At 43.2% G+C, this 27,388-nt stretch overlaps 1 protein-coding gene across 5 annotated transcripts; it reads left to right on the plus strand.

Annotated features, from left to right (window-relative positions):
• The first annotated feature begins 498 nt into the window (after positions 1-498).
• Positions 499-26,753, plus strand: LOC146442908 (protein mono-ADP-ribosyltransferase PARP12-like). 5 transcript variants are annotated; one of them, XM_085049726.1, is made up of 15 exons: positions 502-1,083; positions 3,819-3,951; positions 6,688-6,940; positions 7,050-7,172; positions 7,549-7,617; positions 8,207-8,275; positions 9,542-9,643; positions 11,507-11,630; positions 12,885-13,050; positions 14,886-15,006; positions 15,562-15,658; positions 16,079-16,160; positions 22,284-22,414; positions 24,266-24,417; positions 25,001-26,753. In XM_085049726.1, the coding sequence occupies exons 1-15, from the start codon at positions 803-805 to the stop codon at positions 25,330-25,332; spliced, it is 2,235 nt and encodes a 744-aa protein (XP_084905852.1). In that variant the 5' UTR covers positions 502-802; the 3' UTR covers positions 25,333-26,753. The 5 variants fall into 5 exon arrangements, with proteins under 5 accessions (XP_084905855.1, XP_084905856.1, XP_084905852.1 ...); XM_085049727.1 differs by having other exon boundaries at positions 16,082-16,160; XM_085049729.1 differs by lacking the exon at positions 22,284-22,414 and having other exon boundaries at positions 499-1,083; positions 25,001-25,140.
• Positions 26,754-27,388: the final 635 nt, after the last annotated feature.

Raw genomic sequence — 27,388 nt, forward strand, 5'->3', positions numbered from 1 at the left:
GCTGTGCGTCCTCCCAGCTTCCCACGCAGCCCAGCCCCCTCCCAGCCCGCCAGTACGAGGAAAAGGCCTTGGCTCTGTGCAAGCACTGCTCAGCAATAACGAAAACATCTCTGTTATCATCACAATGTTCAGGACAAATCCAAAACACAGCCCCATAGCAGCCACTGTGAAGAAAATAAACCCTACGCCAGCCAAAACCAAGCACAGCTTCACAGCCCTGCCAGGACGCTCTGCTGCAGCCAGTGCTGACCAGCAGCTTACTGCCAGTCAGCAAGAAAGAGAAGTAATGACATTGCTACATCAATACTAGAGTTATTTGTGTATGCTATGTGTTTTATCCTGCATTATATGCTTAATGCTCTGTACAAGATTCGTGTGTCGAGAGAGCAGAAGTTAGCAAGGAGGTGAGAAATTGTGGTGCTTCATCCCTGCCAGTGCTCCGAGCCAGGCTGGGCAGGGCGTGGAGCAACCTGATGGAGTGCAAGGAGTCTCTGCCCAACGCAGCGGGTGGAACGAGATGATCTTTAACGTCCTTTCCAGCCCAAACCACTCCGTGATTCTGTGACAATAACAAGGAAACCTCACAGTACTTTCAATCCTTTCTTCCCCTGTTAATTTCCTGTGTGATGTCCAGCCAAGAAGGCTCCAGGCCGGGCGGCTCCCTGCCCCCAGCGCGGCCTGAGGCTCGCCCCGCCCGTGCCTTCGGTTTCGATTCTCCTCAGCGCGGCCAGAGTCTCCGCCCCGCTCCTGCTCCGCCCTGCCACACTCCTGCTCGCCGTGCTGTCCCGGCCGGAGCGGCACGATGTGCGACCCCGCCGTGTCCAGCTTCCTCACCCAGACGCTGTGCGCCCACGGCGGGCGGCTGGGGCTGCGGGAGCTGCAGGAGCACGTCGGGCTGTCGGCGCCGCAGCTGTCGGACACTCTGAATGCGGCGGGCCCCCGGCGGTTCCTGGTGGTGGAGGGCGGCACGGAGGTGCTGGCCGTGTCGGACGTGCGGGTCTGTGTCCGCAAGGAGTGCGATGGCTGCGAGCGGCTGCACCTGTGCAAGCTGCACCTCATGGGCAGGTGCCTCCAGGGGCCCAGGTGAGCGCGGGGCGGCCGGGGGCAACCCAACCCGCCACCCCAACCCCACCCCGAACCCCCTCACACCCCTAATCCCCTAACCCCGCACACCCCTCACGGCCCCCAAACCCTCTCTCACCTCCCCAAGCGCCCTCAGCCCCCTCAAACCCCTTCATACCCCCAAACTCTCTCACAACCACCTCTTCCACCCGCCAAGGCCCTCATACACACTCCACCCCCCTCACGGCCTCCAAACCCCGTCAGACACCCCAAATCCCTCACAAACCCCCCAAAACCTCTCACACCTCCAGCCCCGCCGGAGGTGCGGTTCCCGCCCCGGAGCCCCGGGGAAAGTGGGCAATAATCCCCTGGGATACAGCCTCGAGGGATCCTTGCTCCGGAAGGACTCCTGTCCTGCCCTCGCTGAGTCGCTAAAAGCTGACGATTTGGTTTGGTGTGATTTCTTTTTTTTGTTTGTTTGTTTCCTTGTTTCAATGTACTCATTTCCGCACCCGTCCCTCAGCCCCCCTGCGTCTGGGTGAAATAGTTCACAGCTGTTTCTCAGAAGCAAAAAGCAAAGTCTTGACATGCCCTCTGGTTTCGCTGTAGAGAGTTTCAAAAGTTGAACTTTGCTGTAAGGCACCTCTTGGCAGGCACTATTTCTGGCTTTTGGAGGACTCGTGGGATGGGCAGGTCTAGCAGCCTCTCTAGCCACAGGTGGCCAAAGGTGGTACCTAGTTTGAAAAACATAAAGGAAACAAAAAACAAATGCAGAAGTGACCACCGCAAGAAGAGCAACCCAGCTTTGCCACAGCAGTCAGTGGCCATAGTAAGCTCTGATGGAAGAACTTTGCAGTTTAAGCCCCCAAGCCCCAGGTCAGGTGCTGATGCAGCATGAGGAACATGAAAGATCCCACTGGATCCTTCCTTTTCTGCACCAACAAAATGGATCGCTGTGCACTTGGATCTGGAGAGTGTGGAGACGAAAAGCCATGTCTCTTATCATTAGGATGATAAGGTTTTCTTACTGTTTGTTGCATTACAGACAGTACAATGAGCTCCCATGGGGTTCACTGTTAGAAATGCTTTCATGGGTGTGTAGGGAGTCATGATTGGTGACTTTGTGAATTAAAGTCTGCAGTGAGGTGATTCCCTTCATAGTGATAAACCATTCTGTCCTCTTCATAGCGCTAAGTATTTAAAATCACTTTGGTATGTGTTAAAAATTAGTAAAGCAAAGAGTATGCCTTTCATGGGAGGGAGCTTGGTTAAAATGAGGGGGCAGAAATTCTGCTAGGTGGACCACACAGATTAAGATAGAGACTGTTTTTTAACTGATAAGGTAAACTCTAGCCTTGATTCCAGGTGTTGCCTCCATTTTGTTTTAGAATCCCAAAGAAAAATGTCTGGGCAAGTTACTTGGGTCTTCTGTTTAGTGGAAGCATGATTTTAGTCCCGTTAATGTTTTTAACTAATGTCTGGCAAGTAGCTTTTCACTATTTTTTTCCTTTTTTCCCTAAATGTGTTACTGAACCCACGTGTGTACTTATTGTTGTATTTGTAGAGTGCTTCAACCTTTGACTTAGAAATACAGACTCATGTGATGTAGATCAATGTGTGACTGTCAGTGGAGTCTGAAGTTGACTGGAGGAACACTGGTGATGTTCCCACCTCAAATACTCTAGTTTACCTACCTTCTTAGCCATTAATTGAGTGCCTACAGCATCTAATACCCTTGGAAGGTTGTTTCTCAGGACCAGAGATGGCACACTTCTGCCCTTCCTGTTCATTTGCTTACAAAGAGTGTGTCCAACACACAGGTAGCAGGGGTCAGGGGACAAATACCTACACAAGGGTCTGTATGGAAGGATTGGATCAGACACATCTTGAGGTAAAACTGTCACGAGGAGAGCTGCAGCAGTTAGCTAGATGCTGAAAGAGTAAAGGGTTAGACGTGCATTTGGTAAATTACCAGGTACATTTACTGGTTGAGTATGTCTAATCTTAAGGCTGTATCAGATCATGTGTTGAAGAGTAGGACATGAGGAAGCTGTATTTTACTGCATGGAATTAATGCAAAGGTTGACTGTGTGTCTCTGTTGCTGATTTGCAGTATCTTTTCAAACAGATGCAAAGATCTGCAATCTCCCTCTTTAGTTCATACTGATCAGGCATTTCTCTTGGCTGAGAAGTGGCAGCACTGACTTCATTATTGTAGTTTAATTGCTTCCTCATTCAAAATTCACAAGTTAATAAGCTTTCGTACCTGTCTTTTGGTTCTGGTTTTTTTTTTTAAATAAAAGTTCACAGCCACTGAAGATAACAAAATGTGTTGTTTTCAACTTCTCTGGTTTTGTTTTGTGCAGACTCTTGCATGCTTCTTTATTTGCCATCCCTAGGGCAACAACCTTTTATGTTCACAAAATCAAGGGTGTTGCAACTTCCGTCATTGCTGGTGTATTCCTCTAAAATTAATTTCCCCTCCAGCTGGTTAGGTCATGTGACTTGACTTGGCTCTTAGTGGAGGCAAAGAAGGTGTGGAGTTTGGCTGCATCAAAGTTTAAAATGAGGAGGATAGCGACACTGCATTTCACAGGGGACTTGTGCTCTTTGATCCATTCTCTAGCTAATTACAGAGACTTGCCAAGCCACCTCACTCTCATGGCTTTTTCCAAGTTGCACATTATCTGAGGTTCTTCTTTAAATCAACTTGACTAAAGGAGTAAACATTGATATTTCTGTGTATTTCCTTGCAGCTACTGTAAGTACTCACATGACATCATGAATGCTGAGAACAAAAAAGTTCTAAAAAAACATGATTTGTCTGGCCTCAGTGAGAATGAGCTGGAAGTCCTGCTTCTCCAAAACGATGCATTCTTCCTCCCTGATGTAAGTTGTACTGATGTCTTAAGAGAAAATTTTTGTTCATTAGGAATGGGAGAGGGCAAGAGAGAATGTGGAGTTGTGATGTTAATGTCAAGCTGTTAAGATGTGAAACAAGATTAGTCAGAATGAAGGAGGAATGGGAATGGCAGTGTGAAACAACATAAAGCCAGATCTGTGAAAGGGCTGTGTACTTAAAATAATAATAAGAACACCCTCACAGCCGTAAAACTGTTAAGTAAGTACCCAAAGACCTGCATCTGGAGAAGGCCCTGTCATCTGTGATGTGTCAGCAGCAGACCTGCCTCTGACAGCAGGAAGTGGGCAGCGAGGCTACAGCCTGTCTTGTGTGCCATTTGTGTTATCCCAACAGGATGGCCAATAAAGCTGCTCAAAAAAATCAAACAAAAATGTCAGCAACTTCACCAGAGGTTTACAAAGGGTGAGGTAAGCAAGAGAGAGTTGAAAGATCACAGTAATTGTACATGCTTACAGAGTGAAAGGTATGACCAAAATGCAATTTGTTGCTGCTTCTCTATGAGATGATGAAGACTAGGAAGTGAGGGCCCCTTTCGTTTTCCAGTCTATGGAGGCCTGCACAGTTTGGTGCTTCAAGGTATAAGAGATGAGAAGAATCTGTGAGAAAATGACTAAATGATGGCAACCAGTTTTGTGTAAAACCTGCCTCTTCCAAAGTGCACTGAGTTTCTGTACACTGACCTTCTATGAAGTAGCCTTTGTCCAGTTTGTATGTCAGTCATGAATTTTGTTAAATTTGCTTGAACATTCCATTCTGGTTCATAATTTGTATATAAGGGCAATATTATCTTCAAGGTATGGCTCTTTCAAAGTCAATAATACCCTGTAGCTGCTCCTGCTTAAGAAATTACCAAAATACTCCTCATTACCCTTGTCTTTTGCAGGTTATAGTTTCCACAGATTTGTTGACACAATAGTTCTATTGTTTCTTTGTTCCCTGCTGTGACAGTGCTGGACTTTGACAAAATTGTTTTTGTTTTGTTTGTTTGTTTGGGGTTTTTGTTTGTTTGTTTTGTGTGTGTGTGTGTGTGTGTGTGTGGTTTTTGGGGTTTTTTTTGGTGTAGTGTTTTAAAGTATGTTGTACTGGCAGACTGAAGGAGCATAATGGTGATAAGCAAGGAGAATTACTAATTGTTCCCAAAAATGAGCAAATAGTAGCAACCATCCTTGGCTGGTATTACCCTTAAGTGCTTACTAGAGATCTGTTCAGCCTTCACCCCTGGCAGGCATCATTAATTACCTGTAACTGAGCACCTTAACTCCTATCATGCAATAAAACAGCAAAACCAAGAGAAAACTGTGATCAATGCAGGCCATTTATAATCCTGAGAGCTGGGAAGTGGGATGTAAAAGGCAGCTTGCTGTTTCCTACTTAGAAATGCAGACTAGTTGTGTGTTTGAAGACATGGTATGTAGGAAGCTCGCAAGTAAGAGGACACTTTGGTATTCTGTGACCTAAACTGGGGTGCAGGGTAAGAAAAACACAACAGCACCACAGCACCAGGGTTTTTCACACTTTCCCTCACCTTCTCTCTGACTCTCCTGGGGTTTTTTGTTTGTTGTGGGGGTCTTTTGTTAGTTTGTTTTTGTTTGGTTTGATTGGTTGGGTTTTATTGTTGGTTTTGTTTCTTGGCAAATGCAAGGGAATGGTGTGCTTTCTTGATGCAGCTAAATATTGGTTTCCCTATTGTCATGGTTTAAGCCCAGATAAGTACCATGCAGCTACTTGTTCTCCCCCCTCCCCCGGTGGGATGGGGAGGAGAATGGGAAACAAAAAAAAAAAAAAAATTGTGGGTTGAGATAAGGATGCTAAAATAATTGAAATAGAATAAAATATGCCAGTAATAACTGTATTGAAAAGGAGAGAGAGATATGACTAAAGCCCAAGAGAAACAAGTAATTCCCAGTACAGTTGCTCTCCTCCTGCTGACTGATGGCCAACCCATCATCCCTGAGCATGGTTGGTGGCTCCTGGGAAGAGGCATTTGGAGGGGACCTGTGAGAGTCCCAGTGTGATACTGGGGTTCTCTGCCAGACAGCTGTGTGTCCTCAAATAAGCTATCTTGTTACAGGCTGCTCCTGTGTGCTCCAGGAGCAAAACTGTTACTGTGGTGCTTTGTGGTCAATATGAAGGAGTTTGTGGTCTGTGATTTGTTCCCTGGTCTGATTCTCTGCATACCTCTATTTTGGGGAAGACAGGAATAAAGAAGTGCTTTATCCATATGTACTCTAATTTTAAAGCACTTTTCTTCCCATTTTATAAGCTCAATCTTCAATGCAGGATAAGCTTTACAAATAGGAGGTACAAATTCAGCTTCAGCTTCATGAAATAATAACTCATTTGACAGTGTAAGTGTTTTTTATGGAGATACTTGTTCTTTGTTGTTTATTATGTTGTTTTTTAAATAGAATAACTGTAAACTAGTTTGGGTTTATGCAATTGTCTTTCTTCCATTTTTGGCACTCCTAAGATTGTTGGATTGGCTTTCTTGGAAACAAAACGTGTAACTTCAAAACTGAAAATGCATGAGTCATCTTAACATACCTGCTCCTCTCTACAAGAAATCTGTCTAGATTAAAGAAGTCTCAGTAAACACATGCCTTTTAATCACCATTTTTCTGCTGTTAAAGCTGCATGCCTGTAGAACAAAGAAAAATTCTAATGTGCTTTTCCATTTCATATTGTATCCTCCCCACTTCTAGACCTGCCCGTTTTACAACACAAAAGGCAGTGACTGCAAGCAGAAATACAACTGCAACAAGCTTCATGTTTGTCGACACTTTCTCAAGGGGAAATGTAAATTTCCTCAGTGCAAAGTATCCCATAACCTGTTGGATGGCCATGCATTGAGAGTGTTGGAAACTGGAGGCATTGATAAGAAGATAGTTTCAAACTTCCAGATTATACATGATTACAAGCATATGGAATTCAACAGGGGACAGAAGAAAGAGTATGGTAAGTTGCAAGAAACAGTGGTCTTAAATAGGGTTTTGAGTTTTGATAAAGGTAGAAACTGTTCTTGCTTTACCTCTCAGCTAAACCCCATAATCTTTGGTGCTTTCAGTGCACAACTACAGACCAAGAAACGGTTATTGGAAAAATCCAGCAGTTACAAGGAATAAAGAAATGCAGACACCTTTGCAAACACAGGTCTTGGCAAACATGCCACATGTTCCATCTTCAGAAGGTAAATATCTGGGTAACAGTACCAACTGTTTCCTTGTGGAATCAGCTTTTGTATTTCTCCTCTTGCAATATGTACATTTTTTCCTCTCTGCTATTATCCACCTGCAGGAATAGAGTAAATCATGGCAGAATCATGTGGGAGGGAGTACTACACTTTTATTGCCTAAAATACTGCATGCAAATGAGCAGTTGAGTGTCTGGAAATAACTGTGACTGCCTAGGGTTTGTAACTGTTACTGCTTCTCTGTTGTATCAGCAATGGAGTGCTGGTGGAAAATTACAAGTGTGATGGATGTAATTCTCCACAGAGATTGGGATATTGCCAGCTAGCTGAGCCTCTGGCCCAGCAGTGCTGTTCATTCAGTCTTCTCCTGCAGGTCGCAGTGACACTGAATCTGTTCAGAGCCAGCAGCAGCTGCCAGCAGGAGTGAGAGATAAAGAAGAAGGTATGGATTCTTTCTAACTCTCCAGTTTTGAGACCAGTGGTTCTTTTTGGGATTTGATCTCACATAGCTCCCAGTTGTAGTTGAGTGCAGCTTCTATGTTTGCCTTAATGTGTGTTGAAATCCATAGTACTGGATGTCTAGTGGAGCAGTGTTGGAATTTCTGCCCAAGCATAGTGCAGCACAGTGAGGAATAGCCTGGGACTGATCTCTCTACTGTCTTGGAGAGGTTTTTTTCCTTCCTGGGAAAGCGACTGAATTGTGTCTGTGCATGCAGTATGTTTCCTTGCCTTCTGTCCCTAGGGAATGAATATAGCTTTGTCAGTGGAGCTGTTGTCCCAATAGACCTTCCAGTGATTGAATAGCAATTTCTAAATCTCCTGTCCTTCTGGGCAGAAGGGCCTTGGCTTTAAAGCTTATCAGAGTCCAGTACTCTCTGAACAGGTTTTTTAGCTGTTCCACACATGGATGGTGTAATGTTTCATATCAAATTATGAAGTGTGATGGACATTATTCTCCATGGAGATTGGGATATTACCAGCTAGCTGAGCTTCTGGCCCAGCAGTGCTGTTCATTCAGTCTTCTCCTGCAGGTTGCAGTAGCACTGTAACTGTTCAGAGCCAGCAGCAGCTGCCAACAGGAGTGAGAGATAAAGATGAAGGTATGGATTCTTTCTAACCCTCCAGTTTTGAGATTAGCTTATCTGAAGAGAGTTGGTGTTGTGCAGGTTTTGTGGACTAACCCTAGTGAGCACCAAACAGCCACTCACTCCCTTTCCCCTGATCCCCAGGGGGACAGGGAAGAGAAAAGAAAGAATAAAAGCAAGACAATTTGAGGGTCAAGGTGGAGGAGGGTAAAAGACCCCAAAGAAGAGGTGGAAGAAGGAAACAAAGCAAAAGAAGTGATGCAAAGGCAGTGACTCACCTCCTCCTATGCATAGGCTGATGTCTAGCCAGTTACCTAGCAGAAGGTAGCTAACCCCCCTAAAACTCTGTCTTTTCCATTTTATTACGGGGCAGTATGTTATATGGTGTGAAATATTTGGTGAGTTTGGGTCCTCTGCTCAGTTGTTTCTCCTCTCAAGCTATTGTGCACCTCTGATTCTATTCACTCTGGGGCCAAGGTGAAAAAATGAGGCCTTGATGCTGTGTATCACTGTTCAGCAAAAGCTGGGGCATGAGTGTGTTAACTGCTTTGGTCAAAAATCTAAAGCACAGCATCGTTTGGGTTGCTATGAAGAAATTGGTATCTTATTCTAACCAGGTCCAGTATGGTGACAAAGATGTAGCAAAGTGGTGCAACATCCACTGGAAACAAAGTAGAAATGTTGACTTACAAAACGTAGCAATTGGAGTGCACAGTTCACTCACAATAATAATGGGTTTCCCTTTACAGATATGTGTAATATACTCACTGTCACAATGCTGCATGTCCCCAGTCCCTGGGAAAGTTGAAGACAGCTCAAGCCTCTTGCTGTCTTCAAAACTCATTGTTTAGGCTTAATACCTCTGTGTGGGGCTGAGCCCTGTGTTTGCTCCACCCATGCTGGTCTGGCTAACCTGGTGAGAAACATTTCTACTCCCAGGTTCAGCTGACATTGCCATTTGTGCACCCTCTGGTCCCCTTGGTGTGGAGACAGAGTTGACTTCTTTGCAAGAGCCATGGTCAGTCAGACCCTGCATTGTTCTGAGGTCCTTGACATTGCCCTTGCCCTTCCTCACTGAGACTTCTTCCAGTGTCAGGGTTTATTGTTCAGTCACAAAGCCCTGACTTCTGTGTTGGGCTGTATGGGGGAAAGTTAGATCCTGAAAGTGTTTGACTTTGCTACTGCAGTCAAATCCTTGTTATTTCTGTGTACCAAAATGAAGTACCAAATGCAGTGTCTTGCTGTTAGAACAAATATGGACTGATGTGTTCTTTGCTGTAGGTAAGAAGGACAAGTCCTCTGATGAAGCTTCAGAAGGCAACAAAGAAGATAAGTGTGATGAGATCTGCTTGTTCTACGTCTGGAAGTACTGCAAGCACAAGGGTAAGCTTTATGAAAAGTAATGCAGTCATTGGAGGAGAGTGTCTGCAGAGGCACTCCTTGCTCAATGGCTTGGGCTAGTGGTGGTGTGGATGGAGTGTTGGTGGCAATTGTGCATCCTCTCTGGTTTCTTTCCAAGTCCCTAATAAACACAGCCAGAATTACAAACATAGTCAGAGAAAAGCCAAGTGGTATACTTAAACCTTTTCTCCTCTGGACAATCCAGCCAATATCAGCCCTGTTGATGGGGGCAGGCTTTGGGTATGTTTCTGTGGCAAAGCCCTTCAAGTTCTAAATGTTACCCTTTCTGTAGCTAGAAGATCAAATTAAGAGCTGACTTTATGCTCTCATCATTGACAGCTGGTAAATATATGCCACTCTTAATTCCCATTGTATCCTTTGTACATCAGATAATAGCCATATTCTCCCTCATGAAGTAATTTAAAAAGTGATCTGGTGTGTTAAAACATCTTAAAAAAGCACAATAGTTGTACCAGCTAAGCTAAAGATAAATCTAGTCCATTGTCTTTTTGGTAGTGGCCTGCACAGAGGTCTGAGGGAAAGATACAAGTACTTGTATTTGGGGGCTGTCCCTGAACAGTCATTTAACCCCCAGGTTTGGCTCTTCCTTTATTATGAGGAGGTACCATGGCATGTTCTTTCCCTGAGCTTATCCAGTCAGATTGCTACTCCTCTGACCACCTGGTCTTAGTAAAAGATCCACTTAAATTAGATCAGACTGGACTTGCTTTTGTTGAGTATGTGAGCAGTAGCTGTTCAGTGTGAGGTGTTTCTGTGGATTTGGCATTTCTGTAGTGAAAAATGCAGTTCTCCTGTCAGAAGCTCCTTTTCAGAGAGGCAGATGAGTAAGTTGCTTTAAGGCTTGATAGTACCTTTTCTTAACCACTATTTTTTGGGTATTTTATGGATCATAGAAATTAAATGCCGCCAAGAGAGATGGAGTGTGGTTTTGCCCATAGCTTTTCAAGTTAGTTTAATCACAGTGCTTTTCAAGACAGAGTGCACTCAGCCCCATTAACAAAAGAAGGAAGAAAGAAGTGAATGAGACTGTCTTCACAACTGTAACATCTTCCATATGTTACATGGTCAAGTACATCAGGGGTCAGGAATGGTGAAGCTTCATTTGGCTTTGTCTGTGCAGCAACCACTCCAACCTTGTATCATATTTCCCTTTAGGACCAAGCTTGAGGCTGAAGTTCACACATTTTTGGGCCTGTATAATGTGAATGGTGTACCTGTGTGCAACTGTGAGGGTCAGGCACAAAGCAGCCACACTGTGACCACCAGATAACTAAACTCAAATTACATTTGGAGAGTCAGTGTGCTTTACTTGCCACATTTAGCTCAAAAGTTGTAAGAAGTTTGGTCTATACTTGGATGTGGACTGTCAGAAAAAAACCCTTCAGGCCTTGGCAACCACCCCATGATTCCTGAGGGACTAAGGAAAAGAGAATCAAATACATTGGAGTGTTTATGTGATGTGTAGACTAGACTTTTCACAGCTGAGATACATAACATGCACTTCCTATCTGTGGCACTGCTATCCCAGCTGCCAATGTTGTGTCTCAGCAAAGGGAAGGTTCTGGTGTCTTTGACATATATTTGGCAGTGTATATATATATATATATATGTATATATATGTATATATATATGTTGCTTTTCTAGGTAAGACTGGAGAAACACACTCACTCCACTTCTGTTTTCAGCAGTCTGTCTTTGCTTATTCCAAAGCCTGGGAGAGAAAGCCTCAAAGTGTAAAAAATGCTGGTTCTATTTTGGTTTTTCTTGTCTTGCTCTCTGTGTTAATGATTGCAGAGTTTTTGACTATGTCTGATTTCATTACAGATAAATGCAAATCTGTTCATTACCATTTGCCATATAAATGGGAGATACATGATGGGATCACCTGGAATGAGCTTTCCATGATGGAGGAAATTGAAAAGGCCTATTGTGACCCAAAGAACAGCAGGTGTAGTAATGCTGGACTCCTTGCTTGGAGTATTGTGATTGAGCCTGTGTGGAAAAACTTGTGTTTTCTTCCTAAAGATGTTTGACTTCTCAGCTGCTGGCTCCTGAGCCTCTCAGAAGCTGGGAGGATGTACAAATGAGAATCTTTTCTTTTAAAAAAGCAAAGTAAGAGTGATTGCATGAAAATATCACTCCAGCTTTGTCTTCTAAAAGTAAAAAAACTATATATTGCATTTAAAACTCTGTACAAGGTAAAAAATCAGTGGTTTAAACACTGGAATACAGTGTTTAAAATATTGGTATTTCAGATAATTAATCAGTTTATTTACAGTAATGAAGTCAGGCCTTTTGACAACATTTCAGAGCCAGTCCTTCTCTATGATTATTTCTTTCTTACTACAGTTAGTGTCTGTAAAAACAGTAAAAACAATAATAATCTATTATGTGCCTAGAGACATTTTATGAAATGCCCTTTGTGTAAGCAGCTGATCTATTTTTAAAATTTTTAAAGTTTTTTCCATTTTAAGAGTCTGTTTTCCATTTCAAGAGTGTGTTTTAGCTCCATTCTGGAAAGCCCCACTATAAGCCACATGGATTCATAGGGGACCCCAAGTTTGTCTTCATAAGATGGTGTTTTAGTTTTGGCCTATGCCTCTTAAGGTGGCAGATGGTTTTGGTTCACAGTTTTCTGGAGATCACAAGCATTACCAAGAAGCTGCTTTCAAAGTCTTCCTGCTTGGGAGTTAATTTTTCGAGCCTTGCAGGAGTAAGAGCCCAGGTGGCTCCAGTGATGAATGCAGTTTGCAGAGCTCACAGCTCTGATTGCAGTGATTGCATCCTTTGTAACCACAGAAAAAGAGCAAAGCTGATAAGCTGCAGGTGTTTGCTGGTAAATTCAGTCACACGCTTTCCATGTTCTGCTTTTGTACTGAGAAAAACTGTAACCATGCTTAGTTATCACAGAAGTTCCTTTTACCACACTGTCCTTGGAGCCTGACACTGTCTGTAAAGCTGGCAGTGCCACATGGAGCCAGTGATTGAGATGGCATTTGGTGTCTTACAGGCCAGAGTTCACTTCTGAAGCTTGGAAATGGTTTCCAGAGCTGCCATGTGCTGTGGAAATAAATAGTCTTATTGCAGATCTAATTAAGTTTGGTCACATTATATATTAAAGAAAATGGCACCAGCTTAAAGTGAGGATTAGAGGATTAAATAGGCACTGTTAATTATAATAAACCTGAATTTGTCCTTACAGGATGGCAAGTAAGAACATTGATTTCCAGACAATGACCTGCTCTTCTTCTATGGTTCGACGCCTCTCTACACCATCATCAGTCACAAAACCCATGTTCCTGCTGACCACACAGTGGCTTTGGTACTGGAAGAATAACCAAGGCAAGTGGATTGAATATGGAGAACAGGTGAGTTCACATCCTGTGCTTTGAGTCACCTTTGCAGGAAGATGTGGAGCCTCTCTGCCTCATTCAGCTTTGCTCAGCAGCATTAATTAAGTGAATTGTTGTGCTTGAATTTTACAGTATTGGTTAAGACAGTGAAGCTACAGCTGTTCATAACAGATGTGAGAAAATGCTGACAGGCTGGAAGGAAGAGAGTTTCCTTTTGGCATTGTCCATGGCTACTACACAGATTTGACATATATACGCTGTCCTTAAGATGTATGGGAAGCAGCTGCCTCTTTTCTAAGCATTGCCTTACTTTCTTGGACATGCAAGGGTTGCTCTGCTCTCTCAGATCAAATGCAGTCTTTTTCCATGGATGTCCAGGTCCTCTAAGGAGAAAGTAATCTATCTGAAAAATGGAGGAAAAGAAATAAATAAGGAATCTCACCTTCCCCCAAGGTAGATGAGTTTTCTTCATATGGTTTACAGTATAGTTGCACAAATGGTAGAACACAAAGGTGATCGAGGGATGTGGAAAAGTACATAGGGAAAGGTGTTGGATATAGCGCAGTTCAAATGACTCAGGGAGTAACCTCAAAGAGTACTCAGCCTCAAGGAGTGACCTTGAGAGGAGTCTCAGCTCCAGGAGAGATCACAGCTGTGCAGCTGCTCCGCAGCAGGGAGAGCTTGCAAGGAGCTCACTCAGGCTTTCCTGTCTGTGGAATGAAGTGGTTGCCTCAAAGTTAAATCACATGTGAAGTAAAAGTGAGGCTCCTTAAATCCACAACTGTCTTTATTCCTTGACAAATTAGTCTTGGAAGAACCACCTGCTATTCGTGCATTAACCACATCATCAGTGTATATTTCCAAGCTCATATGCGTCATGATATGCTCGCCATGTCACCTGGTTCCTTTGAGGGTTTTCAGAGAACAGGTTGGAATTAGAAAAGTTCATGGCCTAGGCCTTTACTTTCTTTGGAGCCTGAACCAAACTAACTGCTTTGGTAAGGAGCCAAGTGCACCCATCACACCCAGGTGGCAGCTCAGCCCCACACCCCTGCCCTGGGCAGAGAATCAGAAGGGTAAAAGTGAGAAAACTGGTGGGATGAGATAAAGACTAAAAGATAAAGCAGAAGTGTGTGCACAAGCAAAGCAAAACCAGGCATTCATTCCCCACTTCCCTTGGACAGGCAGGTGCTCAGCCATCCCAGGAAAGCCAGGCTCCATCACAGGTCACTGTCGCTTGGGAAGACAAATGCCATCACTCAAACGTCCCCCCTTCCTCTTCCTCCCTCCAGCTTTGTATACTGGAGTGACCCTGTATAGTCTGGGATGTCCCTGTGGCCAGCTGGGGTCAGTCCTTGCTGTGGGTCAGTCCTGCTGACTGTCCTTGTGGCCAGCTGGGGTCAGCTGTCCTGGCTGTGTCCCCTCCCAACCCCTTGTGTCCCCCAGTCCCTCGCTGGTGAGGTGTGTGAGGAGCAGAAAAGGCCTTGGCTCTGTGCATGCCCTGCTCAGCAAGAACTAAAACATCCCTGTGTTATCAGCACTGTTCAGCACAAATCCAAAACACAGCCCTACCAGCTACTGGGAAGTAATTTAACTCTGCCCCAGCCAAAACCAGCACAAATTGTTACAGAAATTGAAGTGGAATATGTGTGTGTCCATCAGCACTAATTATGTATTTGTGTGTTGCTACAAATGCTCAGTACTTGGGCTTAGGCCACCGTAGGTGGGTAGATGTCTCTTCATCCTGCTCTCAGCCTCTTCTTTCCTTCTATCCCAGCCAGTTAGCCAGGGTTTAGTCCTGATTGTGATACTTCTCATTCTCTCTCTTTTTTTCTCTTCTCCCCACAAAGGAAGAAGGGTACAGCGTGACCTCACCATCTTCTGCTATTATTGAGAATTTGTATCAAGCAGATCCAGATGCCATTGTACCTTTCCAGGCTGGTCAATATCAATACGAACTCAATTTTAAAGGTACTAATTTTAAAAGTTCTTCTCTACAACTGTGCAGTGCTTTACAGAGACTTGACTTGCAAAGTCTCCCAGCTTTTAGAAGCTATGACTTCCTTTCCTGATACCACCAGTTTCAGTTACTGGAAGTGAGGTAGTGACAGCCCAGAGGAAATTCCTTACAAAAGTAACCTTCCCCCTTTATTCCTTGACACTCTCCAGACTGACATCTAACCAGATATAAAAAAGAGATTCATAGTCTTCACATAAAGTCACAGTAAAGCTTAAGTAAAGTAAGTTAACTGTAGATGGTAAAAAATACAAATAAAGCACTTTTGTGCTGCTATAGCAATGTTTAAAGAGCTTGAATGGCTTGAGTGAGGAAGATAGACACAGGTTCAATCACAGAGTTACAGGAAAGACAGGAAGCTTATACAGCCTTTGTACAACTGTTCCTCAGCAGGTAGAATTGACAGTGAATACACAGTTTTCATTAAAGAATGACTGTCCTTAATTAATGACCCCGTCTTGTGAACTTACTCTTGACATTTTTTCCCCCCACTCTTTTTTCTCCTCAAGAAATGACCCAGACAAACACTGCTCTTAAAACTCAACGACAGGTCTGCAGGCGACCCAAATTTGTGTCTTATGAAGATGTGCAGAAGATAAAGACAAGGTAAGTGCTCTTTTGTTTGTTGTATTTTCGTATTTTAGAAGTCATTATAAGGCAAAATGGCTGCCAGTGCTGGCAGTAATTGTACAGAAGCACACAAGTGCTGCTGGAAAAGCATCTCCATGGGACTGAGCAACAGAGGCTGTGTCACAAACTGCAGTCCTGGTGCATCACCTGCTGCTTGGAGTACTTGTTACTTCAGGTACTACATCCACAGTTGGTACTTAAAAAGGCAAGTGCAAGAGGCCTGTGATGGTTGAGTGGCAGCATGCAGAGCCCAGCTTACAGACTGAGGCTGTTTCCCGGTTTCTTTGTGGTTTATTAATTTTTAAATGCAGGAATTGACCAAAGGGGATGCTCCAAATTTCAATGTTTGGAGCAGTAACAGAATTACTAACACTTCATTTCCTGTCTGTTTGCAAGCAGCCAGAGGGATTCTTCTATTCCAAATCAAACCTGTCCTAGCCACTGGGATGCATCTGCACTGCCTGACTTGGGATACAAGGTATCTTTTTTTTTTTTTTTTCCTTTTTTTCCTCTCTCCTTATAATTCTGATGGAAAGGCAAAATTCAAAGCTTAACTGAATCAATTCTAACGGTGTAGATGCTAAAAAGGGACATGAGTTATTTCTTGGGTTGGTGTGCTAAAGATCTAGGTGCTCTCCCACAGGCTCCTGAAAAAGGTGTCAAATTCCCTTGAACTTCAACTGCATGTTATGCAGTTTATCTACATGCAAACTCATGTTTGCATTTATCTACATGCAAATTCAAGACAGGAACGTTCACTGTTAAAAACCAGCTCATTTTGGTTACTCAGTGGACCAGTTAGGCAAAGGGCTTGTATAAAGCATATATTTCTTCACAAGAAGCTGGACTGAGACCAAACTTTGAAGGCATTAAAAAGCTCTCCAATCATACTGTTATGGCTGTTGGTAGAGTAAGTTTGGATTAGAGATCCAGGAAAGGAAATCTCTATATCCTTCAGTACTGTCACACGCAGCACAGGTGTGAGCACAGACCTTGGTCTCAAGAAATGGCAGAAATAACAATCTACAACCATAAAATATAAAAACATTGCAGTGATCTCTTCCACAGAACAAACCCAATCCCTGTCAGCCCAAAGTCTCTGTTCTTATTTGATCTACCAAGACCAAAATGTGTGGGTGTTTTTAGATTACTAGGTCCTGCAGTCCTTCTGGAAGAGCAGCACAGTTTGTGGAAGTACTACAGTGATGCCCGAAAGGTAGACAAGAAATAAAACCCCATAGAGAGATGTCTGTAGAGCAGGGATTTGTTTATTATGGCACCAGAGGTGAGGGGGATCTTTCCAGCTAACTCAGCCACCCTTGTCAAGTGCTTTGTTTTATTTATGCAGTAAGTATTGCTTAATATTGTCATCATCATCTGTGAATATGGAACTAATTTGCATAGTGTGATCTCATGGTTATGTAACAGTTCTGTAGCACTGCATTTGTGCTGCTCCAGTTTTAGGTGGTCTTCAGTACTCTGGGGGTCTTCCTCGCATCTGAACTTTTCAACTTTGTCTTCAGAGCATGTGCAGTAATAGTGTTTCTTGGTCTCTCCACTGGTCTGAATTCCTCATTTGTGGCTAATTGGTTTTATGAATCTGCCAACTTCTCGTTAGGATATTCTGCTGCTTCCCAATATTGCTATACTTATCTGTTTGAGACTATCCACCTGGTGAGTTTTATCTATTCAAATACTTACTAGTTAACCATATATTAGCTATTAGTCACACTGTATAGAAAGCTATGATTCAGGTAATATAGGTATGTTACAACTCAAGTTATGTAAGCATCTTGTAACTTTTTCCCAAGTTATATAGGCATCAACAGGATGCTAGACAAAGAGTCTTTTTCATGTTACACTTGCCCTTTGTGTTGTGGTTTTGACTCTGCTTGAGAAGCAGGAGCATAAGAGTTCTCCTTGTTGGCTGTGTCTCAGAATCTCATGTGATGCTGACCAGGTTGTGTTGGCACAGGTACCCTGGGGGCTAAGGAGCACCAGTGTGAAGCCTTGTGTTGGTGTCATGGGTGGACTTCATTCACAAGAGAGAAGGAGCACTGTCTTGGTATAAATCTGCCATTTAACAAAGTTTGATAGTGAAGGTGAAAGTGATTTAACAAGCTTTGAATGCAAAGTACACTTGGTTATTTACTGCATAGAGGACAGGGTCAGCCAAAGTTAGACCCTCCTGTTAGTGAGACCCTCCTGTTGAGTCATGACTTTCAGAAAGAAAAGATGAAATAATTATGAGTTTATGTGGGAATCTGGCAGGCAGGCCTTTTGAAGATATGCCTGTGGTATTTGGAGCTCAGTTGAAGTAACAAAGGATATAGCTAATATGCTCTTCCCTTGGCTTACCAGCAGCTTAACTAATGAGCATAAATTTTTCCAAAGAATCCCAGAAAGACAGGTAGTTCTGTTCTTTTTAGGTCTCTTGAGTTGTATGTACTTAATTGCTTCCCATACTTGCTCTGAAAACTTGCCTGAATTTTAGTTGAGTCCATCTGTTGGGGTGTTCCTGGAGTCTCTGGGGTGAATGTGGGAGGCTTTGGAATGTGCTGCACAGATCCATGGTATTGCTTGCTGGTACATGTGGGGATGTGTGAGTAGAAGGATCACTTCATTCCCCAGAGCTCAGTTTGCTTGCTGAGTTGGCACCTAAGAAAACATGTCTTAACTTGTGAGTGCCTTTCACAGGAGAGGAAAAATCACCTAGAAAGGGATGATTCCCACAGTACCTGTTGGCACTAAAAGTTGGCAACTAAAAAGCCTGGACTAGATTAAATCTTTTTGTGGGACCCTAAGCTTGGTTTTTTTGCAGTAGGTAATATTGGGAGTGGCTGGGATTCTGCATGCTTTTGGTGACCATTGTGAGAGTTGACAGTTACAGCTTGATGAGCTTTCTCTTCAGACATGGACAAATAATCCTGGCAAAACCTGCTGTGCTGGAAGTGATACATTTTAAAAAGGACCCTGTGAGATAGGCAGAAAGTCATCTTGGCTTAAAACTAGCACCTGTGTTTTGGTAACACTGCTTGTTTTTTGAGTGCTGCAGTGCCTTAATCTGTAAATAATTGAGAATAGTTCTGCAGAAAGTAGTGTACAAAATGCACAATGGAAATTGGTAGCACTGATTGGAAAGTTGGTGTGAATTTCCCCTGTCTTTGTTTTAAAAGGTGGCATTGGTAGTTGCTAAATGTTTTGAAGGAAAAAAAAAGAATTGATTATGTCCTGGAACTTCATGCTGGTTTGTAATTGTCTCTTTAATGTACAACTGAGAAAAGTGTGCAATGAATGCATGGTTTTCTGTCAGAGGATTGGTGTTTGTGTGGCTGATGTGTTGCTGAATCCTGGCCACATGCAGACCAAGGATTGCTGTGCTGTGCCAGGATGCAAGGTGGAGAGTGTCTGTGTATTTTACAGACAGCAGCTCTGGTGGGGTTACTGTCACCAATTCCAACTGTGCTCCTTCCAAACCCCAGTGAAGCAGAGCTCAAGGTGTGAGAATCAGAATACTGCCCTTGTGCAGCCATCCACTGGTGGGAATTGCTGTCATAGCAGTGATTTGGTCTCTGCCTTGGGAACTTACTCTTGGTAACAGGATAGCAAATGCTCACGCTCAGTGGGATTTTCTTTTTCAGGCCTGAAGTTGAAAAATGCTGAAGAAGTTGTGTAGTTATGCAGGATCAGCCTGCAACAGAAATGTGGTGCTGTGACCCCTTCATTAGTACTGGAAGCATCCTTAAGGAGATAAGGACAACCCCACAAAGTTTTCATGGGAAGGAGAACAGGCTTTGTTGTCTGGAGGCCATCAAATGATAATATAATGGAATTCTTACAGGATCAGGCCTTGTGTCACATGGCTGACCCTCTCTTTTACCTAGAAAGATTATAGTTCCTCAGGCAAAGATCACAGAATCACAGAATATGCTGAGTTGGAAGGCACCCATCAGGATCATCAAGTCCAGCTCCTGGCCCTGCACAGGACACCCCAAGAATCACACCATGTGCCTGAAAAATGCAGCACAGCAAAAGCACATTTGTAGTTTAAGTAGGAATTGTTAATGTATAAATGAATTTACAGATGATGCCAAGCTGAGTACTGCATGTGACACTCCTGAAGAACAGGGCCATTCAAAGGGAGCTGCACAAACTCAGGAAGTGGCCCCTGGGAATCCCATGAGGTACAACAAGACCAAGGGCTGATGCTGCAGCTGGGTCAGGACAACTCCTGGGATCAGTCCAGGCTGGGGATGAGCAGATGGAGCAGCCCTGAGAGAAGGGGGTGCTGGTGGTGAGAGATTGGCATGCCCTGCCCTGAACCCACCGTGTCCTGGGCTGATTATTTACAGAGGCTGGAGTGACAGGACAAGGGAATAACTTCACACTGACAGAGAGGAGATTTAGATTGGGTATAAGGAAGAAATTCGTCCCTGTGAGGGTGGGGAGGCCATGGCACAGGGTGCCCAGAGAAGCTGTGGCTGCCACTATGGATCTCTGGAAGTGTTCAAGGCCAGGCTGGACAGGGCTTGAAGCAGACTGGGACAGTGGAAGGTGACCCTGCCCATGGCAGGGGGTTGGGACAGGATGAGCTTTAAGGTCCCTTCCAACCCAGACCATTCTATGACTCCAAATAAAAGATGTAGTACTGAAATACAGTGACATGGTTTTCATCTTGTAGGTGATGATGAGCAGCTTGGGCTGTGGTGTCACAGACTCTGCAGACAATCAGTACTTGCACATCCCAATTGTTTCCTGTGTTGTAAAGCTTTGGAAATGCTCCTGTATTGAGACATGGGAAATTTCACTCAACCATTTAAAGACTTTTAAATAAATTCAAGGAAATAGTTCTTTCTTGTGCAACTGACTTTATTCTTAATCTTTAAAATACTTCCCTGTGGCTGATCTCTTCATTAGTAAGTATTTATATGCAGCTGTAAAACACAAGTTTTATCCTATTTTATCTTCTCTATAAGCTTAGCCCTCTAAAATGTGGAGGTTTTGCCTGGTAGGGTAAGATACTGGTTTCCTGTTACCTTTTAGGATTGCCACAGCTTTGCTGATTAGAAGACTTTGGAATGTGGGAATCTCACTTTGTCATCTTGAGTCCCCACTTGGTTTAAGCTGGGGTAAAGTGGAAAGTACTACCAGGTACATCAGCCTGCCAGCATCATACTTTTGCAGGTTATGGAGATAAAGGTGTATTCTATAAGATTGAAGACATGGGTTACTTTGGAGAAAAATTAGGAAATTTATGCATGACATAAGCAGAAGAACTCAAGTTATGTTTTAACGGTGTTTTGCATTAAGTTCTCTCAGGGAAAAATGTGCATTTCTTAATGGATTTTTAAATACAAAATGTATGGATAAATAGATAAAAGGATAATGGATAAATAGACTTTGTTTCTTTTGGGAAAGGAGGTGTATTTGCTTAAGTGGTATTTAGTGTCACATTTGTTTAGAAATGCAGGGGTTTTTCTTACGTCTATATTTAAGTTCAACTTTTCAAGTTCTAACTTTGAAAAGTTAAGGCACTACAATGCCAGGAGGGTGTTTGTGTTTCACTTGTTTCATCTTTAATAGCTGAAGCTCCCATATGTAAGAATTGACTCTGTGGGGTTTAGTTATGGGGGTAAAAATAGGGACAAGAGATCTCTAAAGATGAGTTTTAGAACGTGAAGGTTTATTGCAAAATAGAGTGGGGGTGAGAGGCCTGTGAGCCGCAAGACGCAACTCCAAGCAGGCCAGCAGAAAGGGGAGAGAGAGAGAGAGCAGAAAGAAGAGAGCAAAAAGAGAGCGATTTGCCGTTTACAATACAATAAATTGTCTTCTCTGTTGAATATTCAACTCTTCTTTAACCAATCTAAGACAAACTACAAGTCCTACAGCATTTACATACAGCCTATAAGAATCATCACATTAGCATATAGGGTCATGTTTCAAACCTTAAAAAAACTGCCTTTTTGGGATTTCTATCAGGCAGGTAGGGTCTGCCCTGGCCCTTGGACTTGCCTGGGCAGAGGGCATTGTTCAATCAGGAAGGGGGATTACCTTCTGTGGCTACACCATTGTTCTTTTAGTTACTCTACAACTCAACCACCACCCATCTCACTCATATTTTCCATATCCTCAACATCTTTTGCAAGGTCATCATATCTATAAGGCTTTCCTATTTCATCTTCCCCGACACCCATAAATACCTGGTTACAAATTATTCTGTTATCTAACATCTTTTGTTCTTAATCAGCTTTAGATAGAAAACTGACACTATCTGGAATAACTTGTCAAGTTTTCTTCTTGCAATTTCTGTTTCACTGAGATTGCAAGTTGCAAGTGTCAGCTCTTGGAGATGATTAACCTCTAACTGATGCTTTCAGCATCCTTCCTGAAGAGAGGTGAGGTGTCCTTGAAAAGCAGGAGTGACATACTGATTTTCGTGGTGTTTAGTTACTGAAGTAGTCACAATCTAAAGCATTAAATTACCCTTTGTAAGCATAGTTTGGGGACTCTTCTGAAAATGTATCTGCTGGAATTCGGCTTCTGCATGTTCCGAGCTCACTGCAGCCTCACACCTTCTTCTGCTTTGGTTTGTATTTTATAGGCAGTGGTGATCAGTAATGTGACCTCTGAATACAACGAAATAAAGCAGCTGTTTCATCAGACTATGAAAAATTACAGCATCCTTAAAATACAGAGGATTCAGAATCCATCCCTCTGGAAGGTGTTCCAGTGGTTAGTATTTGTTTTCCTATCCTTATGAGGAGGGAGTTTCCAAGAACAGAATGTCCTACATGTGCTTTCTAGGAAAGAAAGGAGGTTGCTACCTGTGCTTTAACACGACTGGTATTTCCTTATTAGCAGTTTCAGGAGTGAAATTAGTGTCTGAGGCCTTCCACAGAATGCCACACTGCTGTGGGGAGGTTCCCTTTGCATGGCTCCTTGGAAAAGGGGAGGGGAGCATGGAGAGAAAGATATGCACAATGCAGAACTGAGATGAGGATACCCACAGGGATGTGGAATAGTGATTGGCTCAGGCATTGGGCAGTAACTCTGTGCTGCACACATGCTCTGCCTGTTACAAACCTTTATCCGTTAGAGTATATGAAATGCTGAAAAAGGTAAAGGCTGCTTGGGCCTTTTTTTCCAGTCAGATTTATGTGAGGTACTTTTGCTGAACGAAGTTAGTATTCATTGAGAAAGAATCCTTGTGTTTTAATTTCATGATCTAAGTACCAGAACTCCTTTTTGGTTTTCAACATCAGCATCAATGATACTGAATTCCAGGTACTTACGCCAAGCTGGATACCAGCAGCTTTGAGCTGGGGTTCAACTGTGTTCAAATTAGTTTGATATAAGATTAAGCTGTTGCACAGAATAGTTTTGAGTTTAAAACAAGAGTAAGTATTCAAGGACTGTCTGGAATGGTAATGGTATAGGAAAATACTGCTTAAATGAGTGCTTTTACCTGCAAAGTGATGTAACACAGAAAGTGATCAGTTACTGATTTAATAAAATTTTTCATCTAGCAAAACGTAAGAGACTTCAAAACATGTACTAGTGCATATCTTTTATCCTCCTACAGTAAGATAATTAAGCTAAGCAGGCAGAGTTTAACATTGCCAAGTCCAGAGGATGATGGATTAGTTTGGGTCGGAAGGGACCTTAAAGCTCATCCAGTGCACACCTTACACTATCCCAGGTTGCTCCAAGCCCACTCCAGCCTGGCCTTGGACACTGCCAGGGATCCAGGGGCAGCCACAGCTTCTCTGGGCACCCTGTGCCAGTGCCTCCCCACCCTCACAATAAGTTCTCAATGAATAAGTTTCAGTCTATTGCTCTTAACTTTTCACTTAGGAATTTACAAGTTGGAAGGATTCTCCCCTCCCCCAGGCTCTTTAATTGTAGCTGATGGCTTTCTGAAGAATATTACTGCCTTGTCCACTTCAGCAGCTTCTGAAAACCTGAGGGGTGTCTGGATGCTGTGGAATAGTGATGGGAAACACGAGTTGAGCCTTTTGTTGCGATTCCTGTCTTGACCTTGTTCATAGCTCAGTCTGATTCTGGCCTGGGCCAGTGTGGTGTGCAGTGGTGAAACCAGGCTGGATTTGTGTCCTTGACTCATTCCTCAGCAGCACTGACCTCCCCCAGGGGCAGAGCTGGGGATGTGGCACAGAAAGCTCCTTCAGCTCTGAGCCACTGCAGAAGCACAGAGCCTCTGTGGTTAATGCTGCTTCCACTGAGAGCTTGGGGTGGGAAGGGACAAGAGACCTTAAAGCACAACCAGTAGGACCCTACAGAGGAGCAAAAGGTAAGTACAGTGGCAACTGGAATAGTGGCAGTGCTTAAATTCCCTGAGTAAAGACAGAATTTTCTAGAATTGCTGAGCAGTGGTATCAGTACAGTGCTTATCTTGTTCATCTTGCTGCTGGTCTGTCTTGTCTTCCAAGCTGAGAGAACAATAGGCTGGAAAGCTCATCCAGCTGACATTTACTTGGATGTTACACAGTTGTTTAATTTGTTTAGAAACTTTCTTTTTCCCTTTTGTTCTATGGCTCACATTCTCCTCCCCTTCATTTTTGTCAGGCAAAAGGAGAAGATGAAAAGGGAAAATGGAGGAAAGGAAGTGAAGGAAAAACTCCTGTTCCACGGAACCGATGTAATCTCCATGAAAATGGTCTGCACTCAAAATTTTGACTGGAGAATTTGTGGAAGAAACGGAAATAACTATGGGAAGGGTATGTAGAAAGTGCCTTTGTGCGTTAGTTGTCTGCTCAAACTCCCTTGGTAGTGGAGCTAAGTTCTGAAGTCTTCCTAGAAGGTGAAAAAAAAGATAGGAATTGGTATTATGATCCTTCTGAAGAGGGCTGGGATTTGCTTTGGGTTGGGGGTAAGTTTTCTCACAAAGTGTCAAGAGCATTAGTGCAGGGGTTTGCTGCAGGTGGGATTTTCTGATGCAGGAGATCATCATTTGAACTTGAAAGGGAAATTAGTTTGTATGGCAGGGTGCAGAGGGGTGTGCATTCCCTCTGTGATTGTGGAAGGTCCTCATGTTTTCTTGTCTCTCTCATTGTAACATACAGACCTGTAGTGTGCCTATTGGTATAGCTTTTTAAAAATTACTCCTAAAATAGCAAATTGTGAATGGAAATTACACGGTGCAATCCTTTCTCTTGCAAAAATTTCAGTGATGTTTAGTGAACTGAGTAGGAGAAGTCCTGAAGGTTGGGTCAAATACCTCTTGACAGCCCAGGGGATGCTCAGTTTTTGCTGTCACTGTATAGATTCTCCTCACAACCACGTTTTCATCTCTTTTTCTAGGAAGTTACTTTGCTAGAGATGCCAGCTATTCCCATGTCTACTGCCAGGGCACGGAGCTGGGGCACTTGATGTTTGTGGCTCGTGTTCTGGTTGGAGACTACGTGGAAGGCAATGCTGCTTATGTGCGACCGCCGAGCAAGAGTGCTAACAAGCTGTGGTTTTATGACAGCTGTGTGGATGATGAGCTAGATCCTTCTGTTTTTGTTGTCTTTGAAAAACACCAGGTTTACCCAGAGTACATAATAGAATATAAAGAGGAGAGAAAAAATGAGAGAAAAAACGAGGCAAAAAATGAGGAAAAAAACGAGGCGAAAAAGTGTATTATCTCTTAGAGGACCATGGCTGTTTGTGTCTGTCGTCTTGCTTTCTGTATTGCAGGTGTTCTCTTACTTGGCGACTTCTTTCTTTTTGTTAATCCAAACAATTTTTGCATTGAGGAGCACTGGCAAAACAGATGTTGTGATTAACTGCCTTATCTTCTCCTCTTCCTCTCTTGAACCAAGCATAGACATTTGGATAACCATAGCAGGAAAATCAGAACTGTGGGATGGGAAATTGAGTGTTATGACCGCTGTAGGCAAATAACTGTAAATGCATCGTCTTAAAAATAGAGAGGATTTCTCTTTGCAAACAGTTAAAAGAAAAATTACAGTACAGTAGTTTTTAAGGAAGCTTTCAGGCTTTTAGTAGCCAGAGAGTCTTTTCAGTGCAGAATTCATTTGTTCTTGATCCTCTCATCTGTCGTTATTATAAACAGTTTAGTGTAGGTAAGAATGACTTGAGTTTGCTTTCAAAGCACTGCTTATTAATGCTGGTACAAGTTTCACATTAAAATGGTAAACAAAAAAGAAAAAACGTGTTTTAAATCCATCTTGTTAATTCTCGAGTGGAAAATTTTTATCTGCACTATGGCAGATGGATCAGAAAGCTGTTGGATCAGATCTTTGTGGAGAGTTGCAGTAATTTGCTGTAACATGTACAAAAGCAGGGCTTAACTGAAACTGTGAAAGCCACCACCTGTGAGTAAGCAGATACCAAAATTTGGTGGTTTGGCTGCAACAAATGGCCATAAGGACACAAAGGCTGTGTTCCAATGAGCCAGGCTTTCCAGTGGATGTGGCCACATAGTACAATAGGACAGGAGAAACTTCATAAGGAGCACGGAGATGTTCTGTCCTATTTGTGTGCGTTAATTTTCATTTTTCCAGACATAGAACGGGACTGAATGAGAACAGTTACGTTCTTTCGAGGCCAGTGGTAGAAATGCTGTCCTAAGGCACTCTCTGCGTGTTCTGCTGCCTACATTGCATGGGGCAAAGTGCTGACAAGTGAGGATTCTTGCCTGGCTGGAGGGTGATCCTGGTCAGAAGCCTCTGCAGCTCCTACTGGGTGTTAGTAGGGAGTCTAAGTGCATCGAGCTGAAGGCCCTCTGTACACATGTCGTATTCAGGCAGTTCAGCTCTTCAGAGTAGAACTGGTGATGAGGACAGAGGAGCACTAATTTTACCTTCAGATAAGCTTTACAGAGCATCAATAGCCTCTAAGTTTTTTGCATCTGTGATACAAATCTGTCAACTACTCAAAGATTGTAAGTTCTCAAGAATAAGGGAAAAGATAAATCCAGAAAATCTTATTAAAATGATGTGCGGGGAAGATTTTAACACTTTGTAAGATCATTCTCTCTCTTGTTTGCCTTTAGAGTTCCTGAATTACTGAGCTTGCTGTACTTGCAAATAAAACCTGTTTTCAGGCACTTTCTGTTTGTTAGTGTGCAGTTTGTCCATACATAAACATGGCAAGACTAAACAGACTGAGTGAACCAACCTCTGCCTGTGCTCCACTTCTCCCTTCTGTGTTTCAAACTGCCCAGACCTGGACTGCCATTGTAGGGTAGGTGCTTAGCTAAGTACTAAAGAGAGAATAGTCTGGTTCAGGGAGACTACTTCTGCAAATTAACTTCCTAACTAGGGTATGTTTAATATTAAAGTGGTGGGGTAGTTTGGTTGGATTTCATGTAATTAAACAGCCAGTCTGAGTCATTGTTGTAGCATGAGTTAAGGCATCAGTTGAAGTCCTAAAAAAAAAAGTGGAAGAATTAAGTGGTGGCAGAACTGCTGGTTTTAATCTTTCGAAGTCGTGAGAGATTGACACATTCTAAGTATGTACTTCTTTAATATGTAGATGAGTAACCTTAAAAGACTCTGCAGCAGACACATGTAGAAACCCCACTCCTGCAAGGCACAAGGCAGGCCTGTATGGGGAGGGTGCCAGGTAGATGCTGAGCTTAGGATCAGTCCAAATCACCACACACAGAGTAAGGACACAGCAGTAACAGGAACTGCAGAGCTGTTCCATGGTCTGACCCACCCTGGGGTGGGCATGCAGCTC

Source organism: Lichenostomus cassidix, chromosome 1Ab, assembly GCF_008360975.1.
Source record: "Lichenostomus cassidix isolate B80296 chromosome 1Ab, HeHo_3.0, whole genome shotgun sequence".
In the NCBI taxonomy this organism is placed as follows: domain Eukaryota; kingdom Metazoa; phylum Chordata; class Aves; order Passeriformes; family Meliphagidae; genus Lichenostomus; species Lichenostomus cassidix.